Source organism: Notolepis coatsorum (assembly GCF_963971535.1).
Source record: "Notolepis coatsorum genome assembly, chromosome: 6".
NCBI lineage: Eukaryota > Metazoa > Chordata > Actinopteri > Aulopiformes > Paralepididae > Notolepis > Notolepis coatsorum.
Window position 1 is genome coordinate 143834083 of NC_140170.1, and position 21667 is coordinate 143855749.

Here is a 21667-nt window from a genome sequence, read left to right on the forward strand (position 1 = left end):
CACACAATACCGCTCCTACAGTATATGTATCCACGTTTGCTTGGTTTGGTGTCCCTGTAATTATATATAGAGGGTGAAAATGGCCATGCTGGATCACAAGCGTGATCCAAATAGTTTTCCGCAAACCGGCAGTCACTTCCTGTGGAATCCAGCAGCATCATGCCACGGATCAAATGAGCCCTGCATTAAAAAGGCCAGGTCGTCACCACAGAGACGGCTCTATATGTGGGTATTCCCTCGTCCAAACACCACACATCGCTCCTGCTGCACGGTTCTCAGAGACCCAAGTAACATGAATGAATGAATGAAAACTTTATTTAACAGATTGCAGAATGGGTACAATACAGTACGGCTCAATGCACACAATTGTTAAGGGGATGCAGACCAGAGAAAGACTTTCGTCTTGTTTACATCAGGGTCCCCCATTTTCAATTCAGTGACATTTATGATCATCATCATACCAACATCATACCTACAGTATGTGCGCCAAACCACTCGTGGTCAAATGAACACAAATGAATGGAGAACGATAAGGCCTTCATGACTGACACCGCTGTTGAAGGAGCCATGCAGCCAGGTATTATTCAAAGCTTCACTAACCACCAACTAAGATTCTTTATCAAGCAGGCACGTTTACATTACATTTAGCCGACGCTTTTATACAAAGCCACTTACAAATGGTGTACTATACCAAGTCAGCAGGAGGGGTACACCTCTGACAGCTATAGGGTAAGTGGTGTTGTTCATCTAGTAGTGCCAAACTTGAGTGCTGCACTCTGTGTGCATAGTAGTATAAACATAATTAGCATAGTAAATGACAGTAAAGTAAGATTCTGGTTAAATTGGGCATGTTTCCTGTCCCGTCTGTGGTGGGGAGTTCGTTCCACCACCATGGAGTGAGGACAGAGAATAGCCTGCTTCATTTCGATGACCCCCCAGGAGCCCGAATAGGAGTGAGTCTCCGGCGGCCAGAAGATGCACAGTGTTGGGGTTTAGGGTGTGTTGTTAGAGACCATTGACCGAAGGTAGGACGCACAATATGCCAGGTCAGAGGTCACGAACCTTGAAGCGGCTTTGAGCTGTAAACGGTGTCAAATTGCAGCAGTTATGGCCACGACTCTCATGTCCTAGACATCGTATCGTAAAAGCTTGTCCTCGTCGTGTCTGGATGACATTTCCATACTGGATGATGGTTCCCAGGAGTTTACGGTTTTCAGACTCATTCTGTTTCTTCTCCAAAGTCAGCAGCGTGTTTTTTAATTTATAAGACAAACTTAGGCAAATGTCCCATGTTACCATGTTTACCATGTCCTTGAGCATTAAGTACCCTCTGAGGTCTAAGCCGTTTTTTCTTATTTTTAGTTCGCCTGGTGTAATTATGTAATAATACATGTATAACCTCAACACTGTAATGCACAATCATGTTATATACATCTTCATATACATCACGTGGAAATTGAATCTCTCAGTTGTTCTATGGGTGATTTCAATACAATTCTATGGATTTTGGCTTAGTTGAAATCTGTTCTTCTAGGCCTTGGTAGTCAGGAAGAAATAAACATGCTAACCAACACACTTCATGGACTATTTATATTTTCTCAAGATAAGTCACTATGCATTTTCTTTTTGTCCAAGTTCGTTTTGCCAAAATCAGTGGCCATCAAGGTCAATGTTAGTGGTGGCCAGTAGTTAAGACTGACACCATTGATTTAATTTTTTTTTTGCCTTTCTCTCTTTCCTCCCATCTCCCAATTTAGTCGTTATGCCAATTCCCTTTGTGATCATTGTATGTATTGCCCCACTATCGGTCTGGAGAGGGTGTAGACTACCACATGCCTCATCCGATACATGTGGAGTCGCCAGCCGCTTCTTTTGGGAGAACATAACGGGTTCACGCTGGCTGGACCATGGCTAAGATAGCCACCTTTCACAACCCAACCAAAGCTGGCTGTATCATCATGGTTTAGCTCGTGTACCACAGTTGGTGCTGTGAACTTTGAAAGGTTACCTAGCAACCGGAGCATTTACAATGCAATGGTGACACAAACCCAACCATACTAGACCATGGCTAGCCCCAGCCAGGATAAACACAGCTAATGGAGACAAGGTCCATTCTTTTATCAAGCAGGCACAGCCTCAAATTGCAGCAGTTATGGCCACGACTCTCGTGTCCTAGACGTCGTATCGTAAATGCTCGTCGTACCTGGATGACATTTCCATACTGGATGATGGTTCCCAGGAGTTTACGGTTTTCAGAATCATTCTGTTTCTTCTCCAAATCAGCAGCGTGCTGAAACATAGAGAGAGAGAGAAAGAGAGAAAGAGAAAGAGAAAGAGAAAGAGAAAGAGAAAGAGAAAGAGAGAGAGAGAGAGAGAGAGAGAGAGAGAAAATTACATTAGTGAATAATACACTCAACCAGGTCATGTACTTTACCGACTTGATTATCTAAAGCGATTTCAAAACACAATATTGAATCATAGTTCTGGTGTGATGTGTCGAATATACATTTCAACTCAAGTCAAGTCAACTTTAATTATATAGAGCTTTAAAAGACAAACCAGGTTGTATCCAGTGCTTTAGAAAATGTACAGAAGAAATCCACAAAACACACATAATGTACATAACATAATTTATAATAATTTTAATATATATTGAAAGAAAAAACAACAACTTGTAGCACTGTCTCACTAACACATACACAGCATTAGCCGGAGATACTGTACTAGGAGTAGATATACAGGATGCTTACATGGAGTTTGGTGAGGAGCAATGTGTCAGTGGTGCTGTTTCCTCCTGGTTTGGCCGCCTTCCAGAACTGCTTCTGGGCCGAGTATCTGTTCATCGGGCACAGCTTGAAGAGGCAGTCTGGGTGAAGACAAAGAGGGGGAAGAGAGGAAAAAAAGTCAATAGCAGAACCTTGATGTTCAATTAGGCAGCGGCCACACTGATCATCACAAAAACAGAGGAAACAGACAGGAAGAATTGCCGTCTATTGGTTTGGTTTTAATCGAGAACCTAGCCAACGTAACAGCTTTGCTAACGGACAGTGACATATCTGTCGGTTCCAAAAGGCCATCCTCTTAAATGTCAAAACGGATAAAAACCTGGCAAAGATTATCAGCCCTGTCCAACAAGGAGATCCGGAGTAAGTGTGGCCGGGTCCTTAGACCACCGTTTTAGGACCCAAAATGGGCTTGTTATTGGCAAGTCCCTACTCCCTACATGACAAGAGAACTGGCGTGATTTAATGAGCTGGAGTCCCAGTGTTGGGGTCACAGAATGTTGCACCTCACTTTTCTTTTATTATTTGTACATATAAAGTGAGCAGCTGGCATGCAGCGTTGTGGAGATAATAAAAGTAGTAACATGAGTGATGTCGTATAGGAAAGCGTCGACCAAAGAGGGATTTGTGAAAAGCTTCCATAACCTTAGATCACAAAATAAAGTTATGTCTATACGCACAGAGGCTGGGAAAGACGAGTTTATTCTATTATGGTCTTTGGTCCTGGAATGAGGTGTAGACCAAGCTCAAACTCTAGTCCCTCATCTCACGTAATGAGAGATCTCTCTCTCTCTCTCTCTCTCTCTCTCCCTCTCCCTCTCCCTCTCCCTCTCTCCCTCTCTCCCTCTCCCTCTCCCTCCCTCTCTCCCCCTCCCTCTCCCTCTCCCTCTCCCCCTCCCTCTCCCTCTCCCTCTCCCTCCCTCTCCCTCCCTCTCTCTCCCTCTCTCTCCCTCTCTCTCCCTCCCTCTCTCTCCCTCTCTCTCCCTCCCCCTCCCTCCCTCTCTCTCCCTCCCTCCCTCTCTCTCCCTCCCTCTCCCTCCCTCCCTCCCTCTCCCTCCCTCCCTCTCTCTCCCTCCCTCTCTCTCCCTCCCTCTCTCTCCCTCCCTCTCTCTCCCCCTCTCCCTCCCCCTCCCCCTCCCTCTCCCCCTCCCCCTCTCCCCCTCTCCCTCCCTCCCTCTCTCCCTCTCCCTCTCCCTCTCTCCCCCCCTCCCTTTCCCTCCCTCCCTCTCCCTCTCTCCCTCAATACAGTATAGATAACCGATGCAACAGGATGTTATATCCTCAGTACAGTATAGATAACCGATGCAGCAGGATGTTATATCCTGAGTACAGTATGGATAAGCCATGCAACAGGATGTTATATCTCCAAGTTATAATTACAGTAATCTGGTCAGACTCTGCGATCGGTACAAGTAAGGTCTAATCACTATGTATATTATGTTGATGGGGATCACTCTTAAATTCTCGTCTGACATCATAGCTTCATGAACAGGCTACATGGCTATGAGTCGTCTGTTTCAATGGGGGACCTGATAAAGCTGAAAGAAGGGTATAAATAGATGTTCTGGCGGGTGCTGCTGAAGATGCATCCAACACAACAGGGTCGAGGATTAGCTGCCATGGGATGCTGGGTGGAAGGGTGGGATGATAAAGTGGCTTGGGAAGAGGAGGAAAAGAAGAGAGGAGGATGAAGGACTAGTGGAGAAAACAGGGCAGTGGGAGAGCAGGGATGAACAAAAGATACTATAATGAGAAAAGATGATGCATTCAAAGCAGCACCAATGGGGAGAAAATGGCCGGGACCTTTACACTGGCATTATCGTTAACGATTAGTGTCAAATCACCTTCAACTTGTGAGAGAAGGTCTTATATTTACCTCAATGTCAAAGAAAATAATATACACATGCGATCAAAACCGCCAATGGCGCACCTTGTGTATCTCACATGACAAAATTAGAGGAAGTGAGAAGGACTTGGTTAGTGTCCTTTTTAAATGTCTCTGGGTGTACGTATGTGAGAGAGTGGTGGTATGGTTTAGAGAGAGGAGGAGGAACGGGATGAACGGGATAAATGAGGATGTACGGTAGTGCAGTAGGAGTGAGAGTATTATGGAAGGTAATCCTAGAGTCCACATGCGATTTAGGCTGAAAAGACATGTCTGTGGGGGTAAAAATAGACAATCTGGCGGGAGCTGTTGAAAATATGGCCAACACAACAGCATCCAGGGACTAGTTGTCTCTTGGGATGCTGGGTGGAAGGCTGCTGCGTAAGTGCAGTGTTCCCCAAACATAAGGGACTATGTCCCACATAAGAGCCTACACCCTAGGCTCTGTTACCCAACTGTACGACGCTGAATTCAGTTGCCTACTCAATTTTTACCTACCTAGTGCTTTCATGGTCTACAATTGCCCTACACTATAATCATAGTAATACTAATAATAATCTTAACTACCCACCCCACTATAGTCTACTGTGGAAGAATTCCTTTTGGTTGCCCCAAAAAATTGCTTAGTTCACACCTAGGTGAGAGGCCAGGGGCTATGGCCTCTTCTCTCTACTTAAGCTCATTGGGTCTCATTCACGAACGGACTTAAGACAAAACATTTGCTCTTAGGGCCATTTAAGACCTTTTCGGGTCGATTTTGGGATTCCCCAACCGTCCCTAAGCTTGGATTCGTCCCTGACTAAGAGCAGGATTTAGGAGCGCTGAAGAGCAGTCTTAACTTGACTGTTGTGCTTGTTAAGGGCTTTATTTGGGAGGAATCAGTGATTCCAGGGTTTCCCATTAATTACCTAGGGCTAGATCCACAAAGAATGGATTGCACGGAGCAAGTTGCACCCTTACTTACAATTCATTATGAATTGAAAATGGGAGACTGTCTCTGGTCTGCATCCCCTTAACAATTGTGTGTATTGAGCCGTACTGTATCGTACCCATTCTGCAATCTGTTAATACAATTTTCATTCAATCAATCAATCTGCACGGTGATTGATTGAATGAAAATGTTATTAACAGATTGCAGAATGGGTACAATACAGTACGGCTCAATACACACAATTGTTAAGGGGATGCAGACCAGAAAAAGACTTCCGTCTTGTTTACATCAGGGTCCGCCATTTTAAATTCATAATGAATTGTAAGTAAGAGTGCAACTTGCTCCGTGCAATCCATTCTTTGTCCCGCCACAGTCTAATTAGTCCCGCCACAGTTGTATAATGAACCCAAAAAAATATATAAAAAAAAGGATTTGTAATTAATTAATCGAATTAATCGCATTTTAATCGCATAACCATTTTATGCCTGATATTCTATATTCTATAATCATATTTCAAATTGCATGTGTCCGGATGGCAGAATTCAGTACTGTATCTACAAAACCTTCTGTTTAATCATCTTCCATCTATTAATTTGCTTAGATTTTTCTGGTCAATTTGAGCATAGTGTTATTCACAGTCAAAGATAAAACAAAATGTATTGATATTCTCATTTGGTTCATTACAATTTACTCAAAATAAAATTTGCATTCAATCAATCACCGCACAGATTGATTGAATGAAAATGTTATTAACAGATTGCAGAATGGGTACAATACAGTACGGCTCAATACACACAATTGTTAAGGGGATGCTTACAGACCAGAGAAAGACTCTCGTCTAGTTTACATCAGGGTCCCCCATTTTCAATTCATAATGAATTGTAAGTAAGGGTGCAACTTGCACCGTGCAATCCATTCTTTGTGGATCTAGCCCACAGTATTTCTGACACTGGGAATACATTCCCTGAGATTCATAGATGTCACTAGAATCAGATACCAAGAACATGCAAATTGACCATATTAAAAAAAAATCTGTATATGTGTATTCTACATTCTTATGGAATGAATGATAAAAAAAATATATATAAAAAATAAATATATATATTATTTTTTGTAATTAATTTTGAGTTAATTTTCATAACGCGATAATTTGCTGTGTAATTAATTAATCTAATTAACGCGATAAACTGACAGCCCTAATTTTAAAGTTTGCCAATAGGGATGTATCAGTAGTATTGGCAGTGGTAGTAGTCATAATAGTAAATTTAAATAATTTTTTGTTTGGGTTCATTATACAACTGTGGCGGGCCGCCACAGGAAACCCTGGTGAGGTACAATGCAGAAAATGAGGTACAAAACTTTGAGGTAAGGTGCAATTGCAAATGAGGTATGAATGTAGTGTACTATGTAACAGTAGTGTACTCTTGTGCCTCTTCAGTGTTTCCCACAGGTTCGATCATAGGTTATTTGTAGGGCTTTTTTATGTTTTTCTTCCAAGCGGAATGAGTTATTTCCTTGAAAATTATGAGCACACATTTGATAAGCATGATCAATGCATCCATCTGGGATACTCAAATTTCAAGTCCTTAGTGACTTAGTGGACTAAGCATGTTTTTAGTCCAGGAGGACAGCCCTTGTCCTTTGTGTTGGTGGGGGCTTGCTGCAACCAAGGGAAACAAGCAAGCAGGCAGAGGATGCGGACTGTATACAGTAAGCAACACAAGAATCAGTTAATGTTATTTGATCAGTTTGGGAAATCTATTCGTTGGGTTGCCACAAATACGTCTTATTAGATTCACATTTATTGTCATTATACAGTACAGTACAATGAAAAGAGGTTTGGCATCCAACCAGAGTACAAATGTAAAAAACGGTAAAGTGCATTAGTAATTATACAATTACAGGTGATTAATCTGGGTATAAAATATATAAATTGGTACTACTGGGTGTAGTGCTAATCACATGTATGTACAGAGTTGTAATACCAATGTACAGTGATACAGGTATTAAGACAGTATGGTCGTAGTTGTACTGGCCAGCAGCGTAACTAGTAAGAGTAGGTAAGAGATATGTACAGATATATTATATATATATAGTATCTACAGATATGTAAAAGGATTATGGGAAGGTATGTATGGACGGGTGGATAGATACATATACGGTAAGAATAAATATATATGTGGTATATGCAGCATTATTGTACATTCTATCATACAGATTTATATGGGTTATATGCAGGTGTATAAGTAGGTACATAGGAGGATTATATGCATACAGATATGGATATGTATATATATTAGGGGTGTAATGGTACACGTATTCGTACCGAACCGTTTCAGTACGGGACCTTCAGTTCAGTACACGCTGTGTACCGAACGAACACAACGTTACTTTAACTATGTGCGTTACTTTTTTTGCGTGCAGAACTTAATTTAAAACTGGGCCGGATGTTGTTCGTTCAGCCCACGCACACCACTGAGAGATTACCTGTAATTTAGCATAGCCTCATAGTATGGCGACCGCAAACAACCTAGGGCTGGGCGATATAACGATAACGATAAATATCGCGATATATTTTAATAATCGATATCGAATATCGAAATCGTTTTTTTTTTGTGACCTGCAACAGGGCAGTTTTAAAACCAGAGACAGTGGACAGACTTGTCTTTCTTGCCTGCAACTTAAAGTAATGGCTTTGCTTGTCCAAATGACAATACTGACCAAATTGAGATTTATTTTTCTCTTGTCCATTTATTTCCAAGTTCCAAGTTTCTTTAATAGTTGTCATACAGAAGTACAGAATACTTTTATACAAAATGCTTCTTACTGTTACGCTTTTGTTTGCTTTCTAATTTAAAATACAGTTTGAAACCGTCTGTACACAGTAGGCTATGTGTGCTAGCAGAACTAGACTCCAGTCACGAAAAAAAGCCACCAAAAAAGCGCCAAAAGATCGAAAATAAACTAGCAGAGCCAGAACTGTTCAACTCCCCTGGAGCCACAGCCAGCAGAGAAGCCAGTTTACTTTCGCTTTTAAACCAGCTGCAGCCTGAGAACTGGAGTGTGAGGGGATGTAACACTAAAGATGGCGGCAATGACAAAGAATTGCTGCAAAATAAACATACATCTGTTATATAAAAAAAAAAAAAAAAAAAAAAAAAAAAAAATATTTAATACTTATAACAATTCGATAATTATCGATATCGAGAAATATGATAACATTATCATATCGTTATCGCGATATGATTTTTTTTCATATCGCCCAGCCTTAAAACAACCTACCTACCTAGAAGACCTGTTTTCTTCACAATCTAATATTCATTTTACGATCTAATCTATTTTTTTTTATGTTTTTTTATCTATCTTTTATCTAAGTCTATTATTAATTCGAATATAGAATATTCGTTGACAGCCCTACTTAACAGTACTAACTGCACACTACGTCACCCCCGAGTGGAACATAGAAAGCCACGTTCTGCAAACTTTCCCCCACTGTACCAAAATGAACCGTGAACTGTGACTTTAAAACTGAGGTACGCACCGAACGTGGTTTTTGTGTACCGTTACACCCCTAATAAAATACTGTAAATATATTATGTATATGCAATATGTACAGCAAAGTTGTACATGCTATCATACAGCGTATATGGGTAGTGTGGTGGAAATTGACTTTCCACCACATCAATTATATCGTAGACAGATCTTCTGATCAAAATGGGTTTGATAGTAAAAACAATTAATACAAAGTACATGTAGGTTAAATGAGCTTTGGCTGAGAGGAGTCATTTGCATACAGACACACCTCCGGCAGCTCTTTATAAAGCGAGCAAACGTACCCGTGTGCAAATGAAATCGCAAAAAGTATGAGTTAGTTATAGTGCAACTGATTTTGCAGCCATGTGAAAATGGTGGCCGATATAGGTAGCAGAAGCGCTTTGCGACCGATCAAAATGAGATTAGATTAATGTATTGTCATCATATTATATACAGCGTGGCCACCTGCCGCAGCGCGCACGTGCACACACACGAGCGCAGTACTGTATAGTCTACGTGCGTAATGAACGAACGCAGTGGCTTATATTATTCTAATGACTTGTTTTATTAGGAGATCACAGATACTGCGCTGCCCAGTACAGTCCACCAGTCCGCTCATGGTACGCCTGACTCTGGCGGCCTTAATGTGTCCTGTAATTACTGTACGTATAGGGCAGAGCATATAGTATCTACTAAATCCTAATTAAACAAGTCATTAGAATAATATAAGCCTACTGTTCATTCATTAGACACGTAGGCTATACAGTGTGCGGCGCAACAAGACTTATGGAATATTAATGCAGTCTATTCCACTATAGATATCCACGCGATTAGCTTTAGTTCTTATTTATTTATCCACTGTCATTTGCAGTGTTGGTGTAGTAGGCTACATAGTGTATTTCAATATCTGTTTTTTTTATTTAAATTCCACCACCAGCACACCTGATTCAACTTAACTAGCCCTTTATTAGTTGAATCAAGGTGTGCTGGTGGTGGAATCTAACAAATACATGAAACGGCTGGGGTGCCTCGAGGAGAGGTTTGGGAACCACTGGTCTAGTCGCTTTTGTGTTTTGAGCACAAAGTTCATCATAGATCTAGCCTCTTTATTTTGCTCTCAAAGTGCACCAGATTGATGGATTTAACTTTAAAATGTACACACAAAAAAAACTCACTGTACTTAGACTGTACCTAGGATTTACTTTGGATTGTATATTGTATATTCCTCTTTACTTTCTTTTTTTACATACTTTGTTTTATTGTATGAAGCACACTCTCTGGGGCTCATACAGAACCAAGCATTTCACCGTAAAGTATCTATATTTTATTGTGATATTTAATAAACAAACTTGAGGAGGAGGAGGAGAGCAGGGACAGAGAGAGAGCAGAGACAGAGAGAGAGCAGAGACAGTGAGAGAGCAGAGACAGTGAGCAGAGACAGAGAGAGAGAGAGAGCAGAGACAGAGAGAGCAGAGACAGAGAGAGCAGAGACAGAGACAGAGAGCAGAGACAGAGAGAGAGCAGAGACAGAGAGAGAGAGCAGAGACAGAGAGAGAGCAGAGACAGAGAGAGAGCAGAGACAGAGAAAGAGCAGAGACAGTGAGAGAGCAGAGACAGAGAGAGAGCAGAGACAGAGAAGAGACAGAAAGAGAGCAGAGACAGAGAGAGAGCAGAGACAGAAAGAGCAGAGACAGAGAGAGCAGAGACAGAGAGAGAGCAGAGACAGAGAGAGAGCAGAGACAGTGAGAGAGCAGAGACAGAGAGAGAGCAGAGACAGTGAGAGAGCAGAGACAGAGAGAGCAGAGACAGAGAGAGCAGAGACAGTGAGAGAGCAGAGACAGTGAGAGAGCAGAGACAGAGAGAGACAGAGAGAGCAGAGACAGAGAGAGAGAGCAGAGAGAGAGAGAGAGAGAGAGAGAGAGAGCAGAGAGAGAGAGAGCAGAGACAGAGACAGAGAGAGAGCAGAGACAGAGAGAGAAGAGACAGAGAGAGAGCAGAGACGGAGAGAGAGCAGAGACAGAGAGAGAGCAGAGACAGAGAGAGAGAGCAGAGAGAGAGAGCAGAGACAGAGAGAGAAGAGAGAGCAGAGACGGAGAGAGAGCAGAGACAGAGAGAGACAGAGAGAGAGCAGAGACAGAGAGAGAGCAGAGACAGAGAGAGCAGAGACAGAGAGAGCAGAGACAGAGAGAGACAGAGAGAGCAGAGACAGAGAGAGCAGAGACAGATAGAGAGCAGAGACAGAGCAGAGACAGAGAAGAGACAGAGAGAGAGCAGAGACAGAGAGAGAGCAGAGACAGAGAGAGAGCAGAGACAGAGAGAGAGCAGAGACAGAGAGAGAGCAGAGACAGAGAGAGCAGAGACAGAGAGAGAGCAGAGACAGTGAGAGAGCAGAGACAGAGAGAGACAGAGTGAGAGAGCAGAGACAGAGAGAGCAGAGACAGAGCAGAGACAGTGAGAGCAGAGACAGAGAGAGAGAGCAGAGACAGAGAGAGAGCAGAGACAGAGAGAGAGCAGAGACAGAGAGAGAGAGCAGAGACAGAGAGAGAGCAGAGACAGAGAAAGAGCAGAGACAGTGAGAGAGCAGAGACAGAGAGCAGAGACAGAGAGCAGAGACAGAGAGAGAGCAGAGACAGAGAGAGAGCAGAGACAGAGAGAGAGCAGAGACAGTGAGAGAGCAGAGACAGAGAGAGCAGAGACAGAGAGAGCAGAGACAGAGAGAGAGCAGAGACAGTGAGAGAGCAGAGACAGAGAGAGAGCAGAGACAGAGAGAGAGCAGAGACAGAGAGAGAGCAGAGACAGTGAGAGCAGAGACAGAGAGAGAGCAGAGACAGAGAGAGAGCAGAGACAGTGAGAGAGCAGAGACAGAGAGAGAGCAGAGACAGAGAGAGAGCAGAGACAGAGAGAGAGCAGAGACAGTGAGAGCAGAGACAGAGAGAGAGCAGAGACAGAGAGAGAGCAGAGACAGTGAGAGAGCAGAGACAGAGAGAGCAGAGACAGAGAGAGCAGAGAGAGAGAGAGCAGAGACAGTGAGAGAGCAGAGACAGAGAGAGAGCAGAGACAGAGAGAGCAGAGACAGAGAGAGACAGAGAGAGCAGAGACAGAGAGAGCAGAGAGAGAGAGCAGAGACAGAGAGAGAGCAGAGAGCAGAGACAGAGAGAGAGCAGAGACAGAGAGAGAGAGCAGAGAGAGAGAGCAGAGACAGAGAGAGAAGAGACAGAGCAGAGACGGAGAGAGAGCAGAGACAGAGAGAGACAGAGAGAGAGCAGAGACAGAGAGAGCACAGAGAGAGAGCAGAGACAGAGAGAGAGCAGAGACAGAGAGAGTAGAGACAAAGAGAGAGCAGAGACAGAGAGAGAGCAGAGACAGAGAGAGAGCAGAGACAGAGAGAGCAGAGACAGAGAGAGAGCAGAGACAGAGAGAGCAGAGACAGAGAGAGACAGAGGGAGCAGAGACAGAGAGAGCAGAGACAGAGAGAGCAGAGACAGTGAGAGAGCAGAGACAGAGAGAGAGCAGAGACAGAGAGAGAGCAGAGACAGAGAGAGAGCAGAGACAGAGAGAGAGCAGAGACAGAGAGAGAGCAGAGACAGAGAGAGCAGAGACAGAGAGAGAGCAGAGACAGTGAGAGAGCCGAGACAGAGAGAGAGCAGAGACAGAGAGAGAGAGCAGAGACAGAGAGAGCAGAGACAAAGCAGAGACAGTGAGAGAGCAGAGACAGAGCAGAGACAGAGAGAGCAGAGACAGAGAGAGAGAGCAGAGACAGAGAGAGAGCAGAGACAGAGAGAGCAGAGACAGTGAAAGAGCAGAGACAGAGAGAGAGCAGAGACAGAGAGAGAGCAGAGACAGAGAGAGAGAGCAGAGACAGAGAGAGCAGAGACAGAGAGACAGAGAGAGAGCAGAGACAGAGAGAGAGCAGAGACAGAGAGAGAGCAGAGACAGAGAGAGAGCAGAGACAGAGAGAGAGCAGAGACAGAGAAAGAGCAGAGACAGTGAGAGAGCAGAGACAGTGAGAGAGCAGAGACAGAGAGAGAGAGCAGAGACAGAGAGAGCAGAGACAGAGAGAGAGCAGAGACAGAGCAGAGACAGAGTGAGAGCAGAGACAGAGTGAGAGCAGAGACAGAGAGAGAGAGCAGAGACGGTGAGAGAGCAGAGACAGAGAGAGCAGAGACAGAGAGAGAGAGCAGAGACAGAGAGAGAGCAGAGACAGAGAGAGAGCAGAGACAGAGTGAGAGCAGAGACAGAGTGAGAGCAGAGACAGAGTGAGAGCAGAGACAGAGTGAGAGCAGAGACAGAGAGAGCAGAGACAGAGAGAGAGCAGAGACAGAGAGAGAGCAGAGACAGAGAGAGCAGAGACAGAGAGAGCAGAGACAGAGTGAGAGCAGAGACAGTGAGAGAGCAGAGACAGTGAGAGAGCAGAGACAGTGAGAGAGCAGAGACAGAGAGAGCAGAGACAGTGAGAGAGCAGAGACAGAGAGAGAGCAGAGACAGAGAGAGAGCAGAGACAGAGAGAGCAGAGACAGAGTGAGAGCAGAGACAGAGAGAGAGCAGAGACAGAGAGAGCAGAGACAGAGAGAGCAGAGACAGAGAGCAGAGACAGAGAGAGAGCAGAGACAGAGAGAGCAGAGACAGAGAGAGAGCAGAGACAGAGAGAGAGCAGAGACAGAGAGAGAGCAGAGACAGAGAGAGAGCAGATACAGTGAGAGAGCAGAGACAGTGAGAGAGCAGAGACAGAGAGAGAGCAGAGACAGAGAGAGAGAAGAGACAGAGAGAGAGAGCAGAGACAGAGAGAGCAGAGACAGAGTGAGAGCAGAGACAGTGAGAGAGCAGAGACAGTGAGAGAGCAGAGACAGACAGAGAGCAGAGACAGAGCAGAGAGAGAGCAGAGACAGTGAGAGAGCAGAGAGAGAGAGCAGAGAGAGAGAGCTGAGACAGAGAGAGAGCAGAGAGAGAGCAGAGACAGTGAGAGAGCAGAGACAGAGTGAGAGCAGAGACAGTGAGAGAGCAGAGACAGTGAGAGCAGAGACAGAGAGAGAGCAGAGACAGACAGAGAGCAGAGACAGAGCAGAGAGAGAGAGCAGAGACAGTGAGAGAGCAGAGAGAGAGAGCAGAGAGAGAGAGCAGAGAGAGAGAGCAGAGACAGTGAGAGAGCAGAGACAGAGTGAGAGCAGAGACAGAGTGAGAGCAGAGACAGAGACAGAGAGAGAGCAGAGACAGTGAGAGAGCAGAGACAGTGAGAGAGCAGAGACAGTGAGAGAGCAGATACAGTGAGAGAGCAGAGACAGTGAGAGAGCAGAGACAGAGAGAGAGCAGAGACAGTGAGAGAGCAGAGAGAGAGCAGAGAGAGAGAGCAGAGACAGAGAGAGAGCAGAGACAGACAGAGAGCAGAGACAGAGCAGAGAGAGAGCAGAGAGAGAGCAGAGAGAGAGAGCAGAGACAGTGAGAGAGCAGAGACAGTGAGAGAGCAGAGACAGAGAGAGCAGAGAGAGAGCAGAGACAGAGAGAGAGCAGAGACAGTGAGAGAGCAGAGACAGAGAGAGCAGAGACAGAGAGAGAGCAGAGACAGAGCAGAGACAGTGAGAGCAGAGACAGAGAGAGAGCAGAGACAGAGAGAGAGCAGAGACAGAGAGAGCAGAGACAGAGAGAGCAGAGACAGAGAGAGAGAGCAGAGACAGTGAGAGAGAGCAGAGACAGAGAGAGAGCAGAGACAGAGAGAGAGCAGAGACAGTGAGAGCAGAGACAGAGAGAGAGCAGAGACAGTGAGAGAGCAGAGACAGAGAGAGCAGAGACAGAGAGAGCAGAGACAGAGAGAGAGCAGAGACAGTGAGAGAGAGCAGAGACAGAGAGCGAGCAGAGACAGAGAGCAGAGACAGAGAGAGAGCAGAGACAGAGAGAGAGAGCAGAGACAGAGAGAGAGCAGAGACAGTGAGAGAGCAAAGAGAGCAGAGACAGTGAGAGAGCAGAGAGAGAGCAGAGACAGAGAGAGAAGAGACAGAGAGAGCAGAGAGAGAGAGCAGAGACAGAGAGCAGAGAGAGAGCAGAGACAGAGAGAGCAGAGAGAGAGCAGAGAGAGCAGAGACAGAGAGAGAGAGCAGAGACAGAGAGAGCAGAGACAGAGAGATCAGAGACAGAGAGAGAGCAGAGACAGAGAGAGAGCAGAGACAGAGAGAGAGCAGAGACAGAGAGAGAGCAGAGACAGAGAGAGAGCAGAGAGAGAGAGCAGAGACAGAGAGAGCAGAGACAGAGCAGAGACAGAGAGAGCAGAGACAGAGAGAGAGCAGAGACAGAGAGAGAGAGCAGAGACAGAGAGAGCAGAGACAGAGAGAGAGAGCAGAGACAGTGAGAGAGCAGAGACAGAGCAGAGACAGAGAGAGAGAGAGAGCAGAGACAGTGAGAGAGCAGAGACAGAGAGAGAGAGCAGAGACAGAGAGAGAGAGCAGAGACAGAGAGAGCAGAGACAGAGAGAGGAATGCAGTGCAGTAGGAGTGAGAGTATTATGGAAGGTAATCCTACTCCACATGCGACTTAGGCGGAAAAGTGACAACGGTATTAAGTATGTAAATTAAGATAACACGTGACATGAAGTATGGAGAATTGGGCATACAGTGTTGAAAGCATTTTCACCAATTTTAACATGAATCCCATCAATCTGTTGTGAGGAGGACATAAAACGTAACGCCGTGTTCCGTGTCTCAAGATCTTGCCGCGGCGCCGGGTGGCAAGGGTAGTGTGAGCCTCCCATGCGTTACACCTTGCCAATGAGAGTCCGCGCTGGCGAAAAGATGTGACAGGCGTGTTCCGGAGGGAACACGTGATGCAAGGCTTCTATCCTCTCTACAACCGACCAGTGGGGGGCATAGTCGAGCAACGTTCAAGACAGAGGAGGGGAGAATTGGATACACGAAATTGGGATGGGAGAAAAATAGAAAATAAGGAGAAAAAGTAGATAAAAAAAAAGATCTTGCCCCCCCCCTCCCCTAAATCTTGCTGTATAACATCACCCAGTGAAGAGTAGATTTGTAATGAACTGCTGAATCTATTTACTCAACTATTTATTCAACGTTTCCTTGAGTTGGGCCTACTACAGTCGAAACTAGATGAGGAAATAGCGTCTGCAGTTGCAGTTCACTAGAGGACTGCTCTCTGACGGGTGACGTCATCCTACTGAGTTTCTGGGTCATGAGAAACCAGGTAGACGGGTGGAACTACTATGTGGGTAAGCTGCCCATAGCTCACCAGGTTATTATACTGGTAAAGCTACCGTCCTGCTGCCCATAGTATTATACCGGTACAGCTACTGTCCTGCTGCCCATAGCTCACCATGTTATTATACAGGTACAGCTACCGTCCTACTGCCCATAGTTCACCATGTTATTATACAGGTACAGCTACCGTCCTGCTGCCCATAGCTCACCATGTTATTATACAGGTACAGCTACCGTCCTGCTGCCCATAGTTCATCATGTTATTATACAGGTACAGCTACCGTCCTGCTGCCCATAGTTCATAATGTTATTATACAGTAAAGCACCATACAATGCGTATATAATACTAAAGCATGACTGATAAAAGATCTTGGACCTGCTACTAATATTTGGAAAGCAAATTACAGATATCTGATAGCCACTAAGAAGTGATTGCATAAAATAAATTGACATTTCCTCATATTGCCTTCGATCATACAAGAACGACTGAGGATATGCTGGCTCTGTTTTTTACACAAGTACTAGAACACAATACCACATTGGAAATAATACTACACTTTTGTTATCCTGACCCAACAGATGGGAAGTAATTCTTTGAATCAGTTTGTAATCTTGATAACTTGACGTATTTTTGCCGTTGTCATACCTAAACCAGTAGTCTGTCTAAGGATGCTGATTGGTCAGACAACAAGATGGATTTTTACCAGCTGCTGTGCAAGGTTAAATGTTTATAATGCATTCATCATAATCGACAGGCACTGGTCGTATCTGTGGATAAGAGCAGATACCAATAAAAAAAATAAAAATAAAAAAAAATTGACAAAACATCAGCCATTAATATCAGCAGCCTGATATCAAGCCCTAAATCAACACCCACCACACCAAAAGTAATTTGTACATAACACAAACCCTTCCAGGCTACAGCTCTGTCCGCTCCTGTCAGCCTACCGTAGCGGCCTTTGACCATGTAAGTTAACGCTTAGCATGTTATGAGGAGTGATATGAATTAACATCGTCATACAGCATGTTTTCTCGGAGAGTTCCTGCAATTATCAGGAGTTTAGGGTCAGCAGGTCGAATATTTAAAATACCTCCCTCTCCATTTCCCAGGCTACTGAGAGCAGTGGGAGAGCCGACTGCAACCAAGGATGCACCGATATGGGTTTTTGAGACCGATACCCATATCCGATTTCTTCCCCAACCCCACAATGTCCAATATCAATTGCTGTAGGAATTTCAGTACACATGCAGGTACAAAACTATTATTTAGACATAGAATCGTCACATAATCAAATTGTTGCATGAGTGTAGAGAGGGTAACAATGAAAGGAAATCACCATACAAATTAAAGGGAAAATCTGCAGAAATTGTAATGGTTAAGTTCAGAATTTTGGATCCCTAGCCCCATGTCCTACTTACCAATGATGTTATTGACCGGTAAGAGTCCTTTCTCAGAACAACCCATGCTGTTCTTCATACTGGATACCCACAGAAAAGCTACGATATAAACACTGGAACCTACTTTGTCCAGCACGGTGTAGTAGATTCCCGCGTTTATTGTACAGACTGAAGCATTGGCCTCATTGACTTTTTTTTTTATAACTCTTTATTTTTCAATTTTCACATAAGCATACAGTTACATTAATAATATGACAACCACCACCACAGGACAGACCGGACAAACAGGACTCACAGGACAAGACAGTGTTGTATGGTGGGGGGGGGGAGCGAGCTGTATTTGCTCTTGATATGTCAGGTCCGTTTTGATTGTGTCATGGCAGTCTTTAACCGTCCGACGGCTCATATGTTGTCCATTTCAACCAGCGTCTGTCGTATGTCTCTGCCTTCATTCTCAGCAGGAATGTAATTTTTTCCATGTCGCTTATCTCCTCCACTATGATCTAACTATATCTCCTCTGTGATCAAACCCAGATATATCAGCTGGGGTTCCATGGGGAATTCATAGCTAAGAATTCTGTACATTTCCTGTGTAACACTCTTCCAAAATGGTTGCACTTTATCACATAGCCAAAATATGTGAGAGTGGTTGGCATTCATCTGTCCACACCGTCTCCAGCAGGGTTGTTGCCCTTTTAATTGTTTACTCTTAATTCTCTCCATCCTCTAGAGCTAGTGGATGAGTGTTGTGTCTCACATATAGAATGCCAATCATCCTCCGTCAAGATTATACTCAATTCACTTTCCCATTTCTTCTTCACATTATATGAATCACAGTTGTTGCGAGCTTGTAAGTTCGCGCATACGCCATTTCCATCATTCCCACCACCCCGTTACCACCTACTGATATCCTATTCTTGACTTCTGTATCGTAGAAGTGTCGCAGCTGTAGATATCTAAACAAATTGTCATTTCCCAAGTCGAATTTTCTCTTAAATTTCTCAAAAGACACGAAGTTATGATTCTCTAAAAGTGTACATATGGCTGTTATACCTCTATCTCTCCACCCGTCAAAAGTGGCGTCCAGTGTTCCCGGGCTAAAGCCTGGGGTCTGGGAAGGCCAAATCAGAAGTCTACTGTCTTCTTTTGATTTGTATTTCCTGATCACCTCATTCCAAACCATCAGTGTGTGGTCCACTATTGAATTATTTCCCTGTTTCGTTGTATGTTCTTTCCCACCCAATCTGGCCTGAGGTTGGACACTTCCTAGGTGGGTCTCTATGTCCTTCCACCTGGCCCTGTATGCTCTTGAGCACCAGTAAACTGCATACCTCAGCTGGGCTGCATAGTAGTATTCCTTTAGATTATGTAGTGTCAGGCCTCCTCCCTCTTTTTCAATTTGCAATGTTTTGAATTTCACCCTAGGTCTCCCCCCGCCCATATGAACCTAGAGATCTGTCTGTCCCATGCTATGAATTGGGAGTCGGGGACCTTGACTGGTAGTGAGAGGAAGAGATACAACAGCCTTGGCAGGATATTCATTTTGATCACTTCTATTCTGGTACTGAAATCCATCATGTGTGTAGCCCATCTCGACCAGTCCTTCTGTAATTTATCATTAATCTTATTGTAGTTAGCCGCTTCTAATTTACGCATATCCTTGGTGATAATCACTCCCAGGTAGGTCATTGATTCAGCTTCCCAGTTCAGTTTGTAATCATTCCTCATCCCACTACTGGGTGAGAAGTTGTAAGTGAGAATCTGGGTTTTCGCAACATTCAGCTTGTAACCTGACATCCAACCAATTATCATTTAGTATGGTCATTAACTTGGGGAAGGTCGAATTTGGGTTCTGGAGGTATATTATAATATCATCCGCGATCATCCACCTGTTCTATCACATGCAAAGTGCGCCTAACATTGTCCTGTGTCTGTCTGCCTATTATGAACCCTGTCTGGTCCTCGTGAATCAGGTCAGGGAGGATGACCTCCATTATCCTAGTCAGTATAGATGTGAACAGCTTGTAATCCCCGTTTAACATCGATATGGGACGATATGATTCGCAATGCTCCTTATTCTTCCCTTCTTTTGGTATAACTGCTATCACCGCCTCTTTCCAGGACGGGGGGGCTTCTGCCTTTTCAAGTGTCCAGTTAAAAGAATCTAGCATTACTAGGGCCAGGTCTTCTTTAAATATTTTGTACCACTCGTTTGGAAATCCCTGGTGTTTTGTTTGCTTTCAGTCTTCTGATTCTCGAAGACACTCTGATGTCACGAGCCGCCGCCATCTTGGTATAGGGGGGGCCATACGGATTTCTACCATCAAATGCATGCGTTGAGGTCCGTTTTTATTACATGTTTTATCACATTCTTGTTCATTTCATAACATTTTCATACGATTTGTTTTGAAAATATTGAGGCCAACATGGCATTTCACTATTTCAAAAGCCTTTCTGGTGATTCTAAGGCGAGATATAATTCAAAGAAGCTCCCCCTGATTGACTCGACATAATGTCCATACAAAACACCTGCAGACATGGGCATCTCTCGAATACCCAAATTGAAGCTGCTATGTTACGTTTTGTACTAATAACAAAACAAACACAGAAATCCAAATCGCAAGTTTTATACCATCACAGAGGAAAAAGTGGCTGGCGGCTAACGTTCGGCTAACTAGCTCTGGTGTTGTGGTCGTGGTAGCTACATGCTAAGCTAACGTTAATCACATAATATCGAACCGATAGGAGCTTATCTTATCTAATCTTACGTGGTGGTACCACGTGTGCCACTACCCGATCAAACATCCACATAAGATTAGATAAGATAAGCTCCTATATCGGTTCGATATGATGTGATTAACGTTAGCTTAGCATGTAGCTACCACGACCACAACAGCAGAGCGAGTTAGCCGAACGTTAGCCACCAGCCACTTTTTCCTCCGTGATGGTATAAAACTTGCGATTTGGATTTCTGTTATTAGTACAACGCGTAACACAGCAGTTCTTCGGCATTGTGAAGGACTGAAGAAAATTCCGCTTGATTGCCTTTAATTTGCCGCTTTAACGATCCGTTTCTGCACTAAATGAACCGTACACAATGTACCAGGCTGGGCAGTTTCCCCCCACGCTGCAGTTGCGTAGCAACAACAGGCAGGAAGTTGACTTCGAGAATGGCTATATCTAGTTCTTCCTTTGTGATGGGGGAGATCAAGGCTTTATTCTCTATTGTCCCTATACTCGGGAGATCCAGGGATGCTAAAAACTGTACAATTTTCTCCTCGTCTTCCATCTCGGGTTGAGAGTACAACTTTTCATAGTATTCCTTGAATATACGTTGAATTTCTTCAGGTTCATAAATCGCTTCTCCTGTTTGGGGTTCCCTGATCTTGTGAATAAAGTGTCTACTCTGCTGGGCCCTGAGTCGTTTTGCTAAGATCTTGGTTGCCCTCGGGCCTGATAGGTTTGTTTTGTGTATCTTAAATTCTTCTCTAGCTCTCCCTTTCCCATCTCCTCAAGCTGTGATTTTATCCCCTTCATCTGTTCCCTGTCACCCCCCCCCCCCCCTCCCCTCCCTGCACATGTTGCTCGAGTTTTCTCAAGTCTCTCTGTAATTGATCATATTTCATGATCTATACTATACTTATTCAAGTGTGCACTCTTTGAGATTAGGTATCCCCTCATAATTGCCTTGATTGTGTCCCATAGGATGGTCGGTTTCACTCGGCTGTCCACATTCTTTTTAATAGATTCGGTTATCTCCTTCCTGACCTGATTCACGAGTTCCTCCCCATTCAGAATCCCCAAGTTCAGCCTCCAGAGTGTGTCTCGCTTTCTGTTGTTCAAGTGTATGGTCAGATATACCATATTGTGATCGGAGATATCTGCCGTTCCTATCGAGCAGCTCTCCACCCTGCGTCTCTCTCTCTTATCTATTAAA

General features: G+C 44.3%; 1 protein-coding gene across 1 annotated transcript in view; it reads right to left on the reverse strand.

Moving 5' to 3' along the window:
* Nucleotides 1-21667, reverse strand: part of itpr1b (inositol 1,4,5-trisphosphate receptor, type 1b) — a 367911-nt gene that overhangs the window by 219994 nt on the left and 126250 nt on the right. Inside the window, exons 3-4 of the mRNA XM_084317431.1 lie at nt 2751-2866; nt 2204-2290 (exon numbers count right to left, since the gene is read on the reverse strand). Of these exons, the coding sequence (XP_084173557.1) occupies nt 2204-2290; nt 2751-2866 (203 nt within the window). The remainder of the gene's footprint in view (nt 1-2203; nt 2291-2750; nt 2867-21667) is intronic.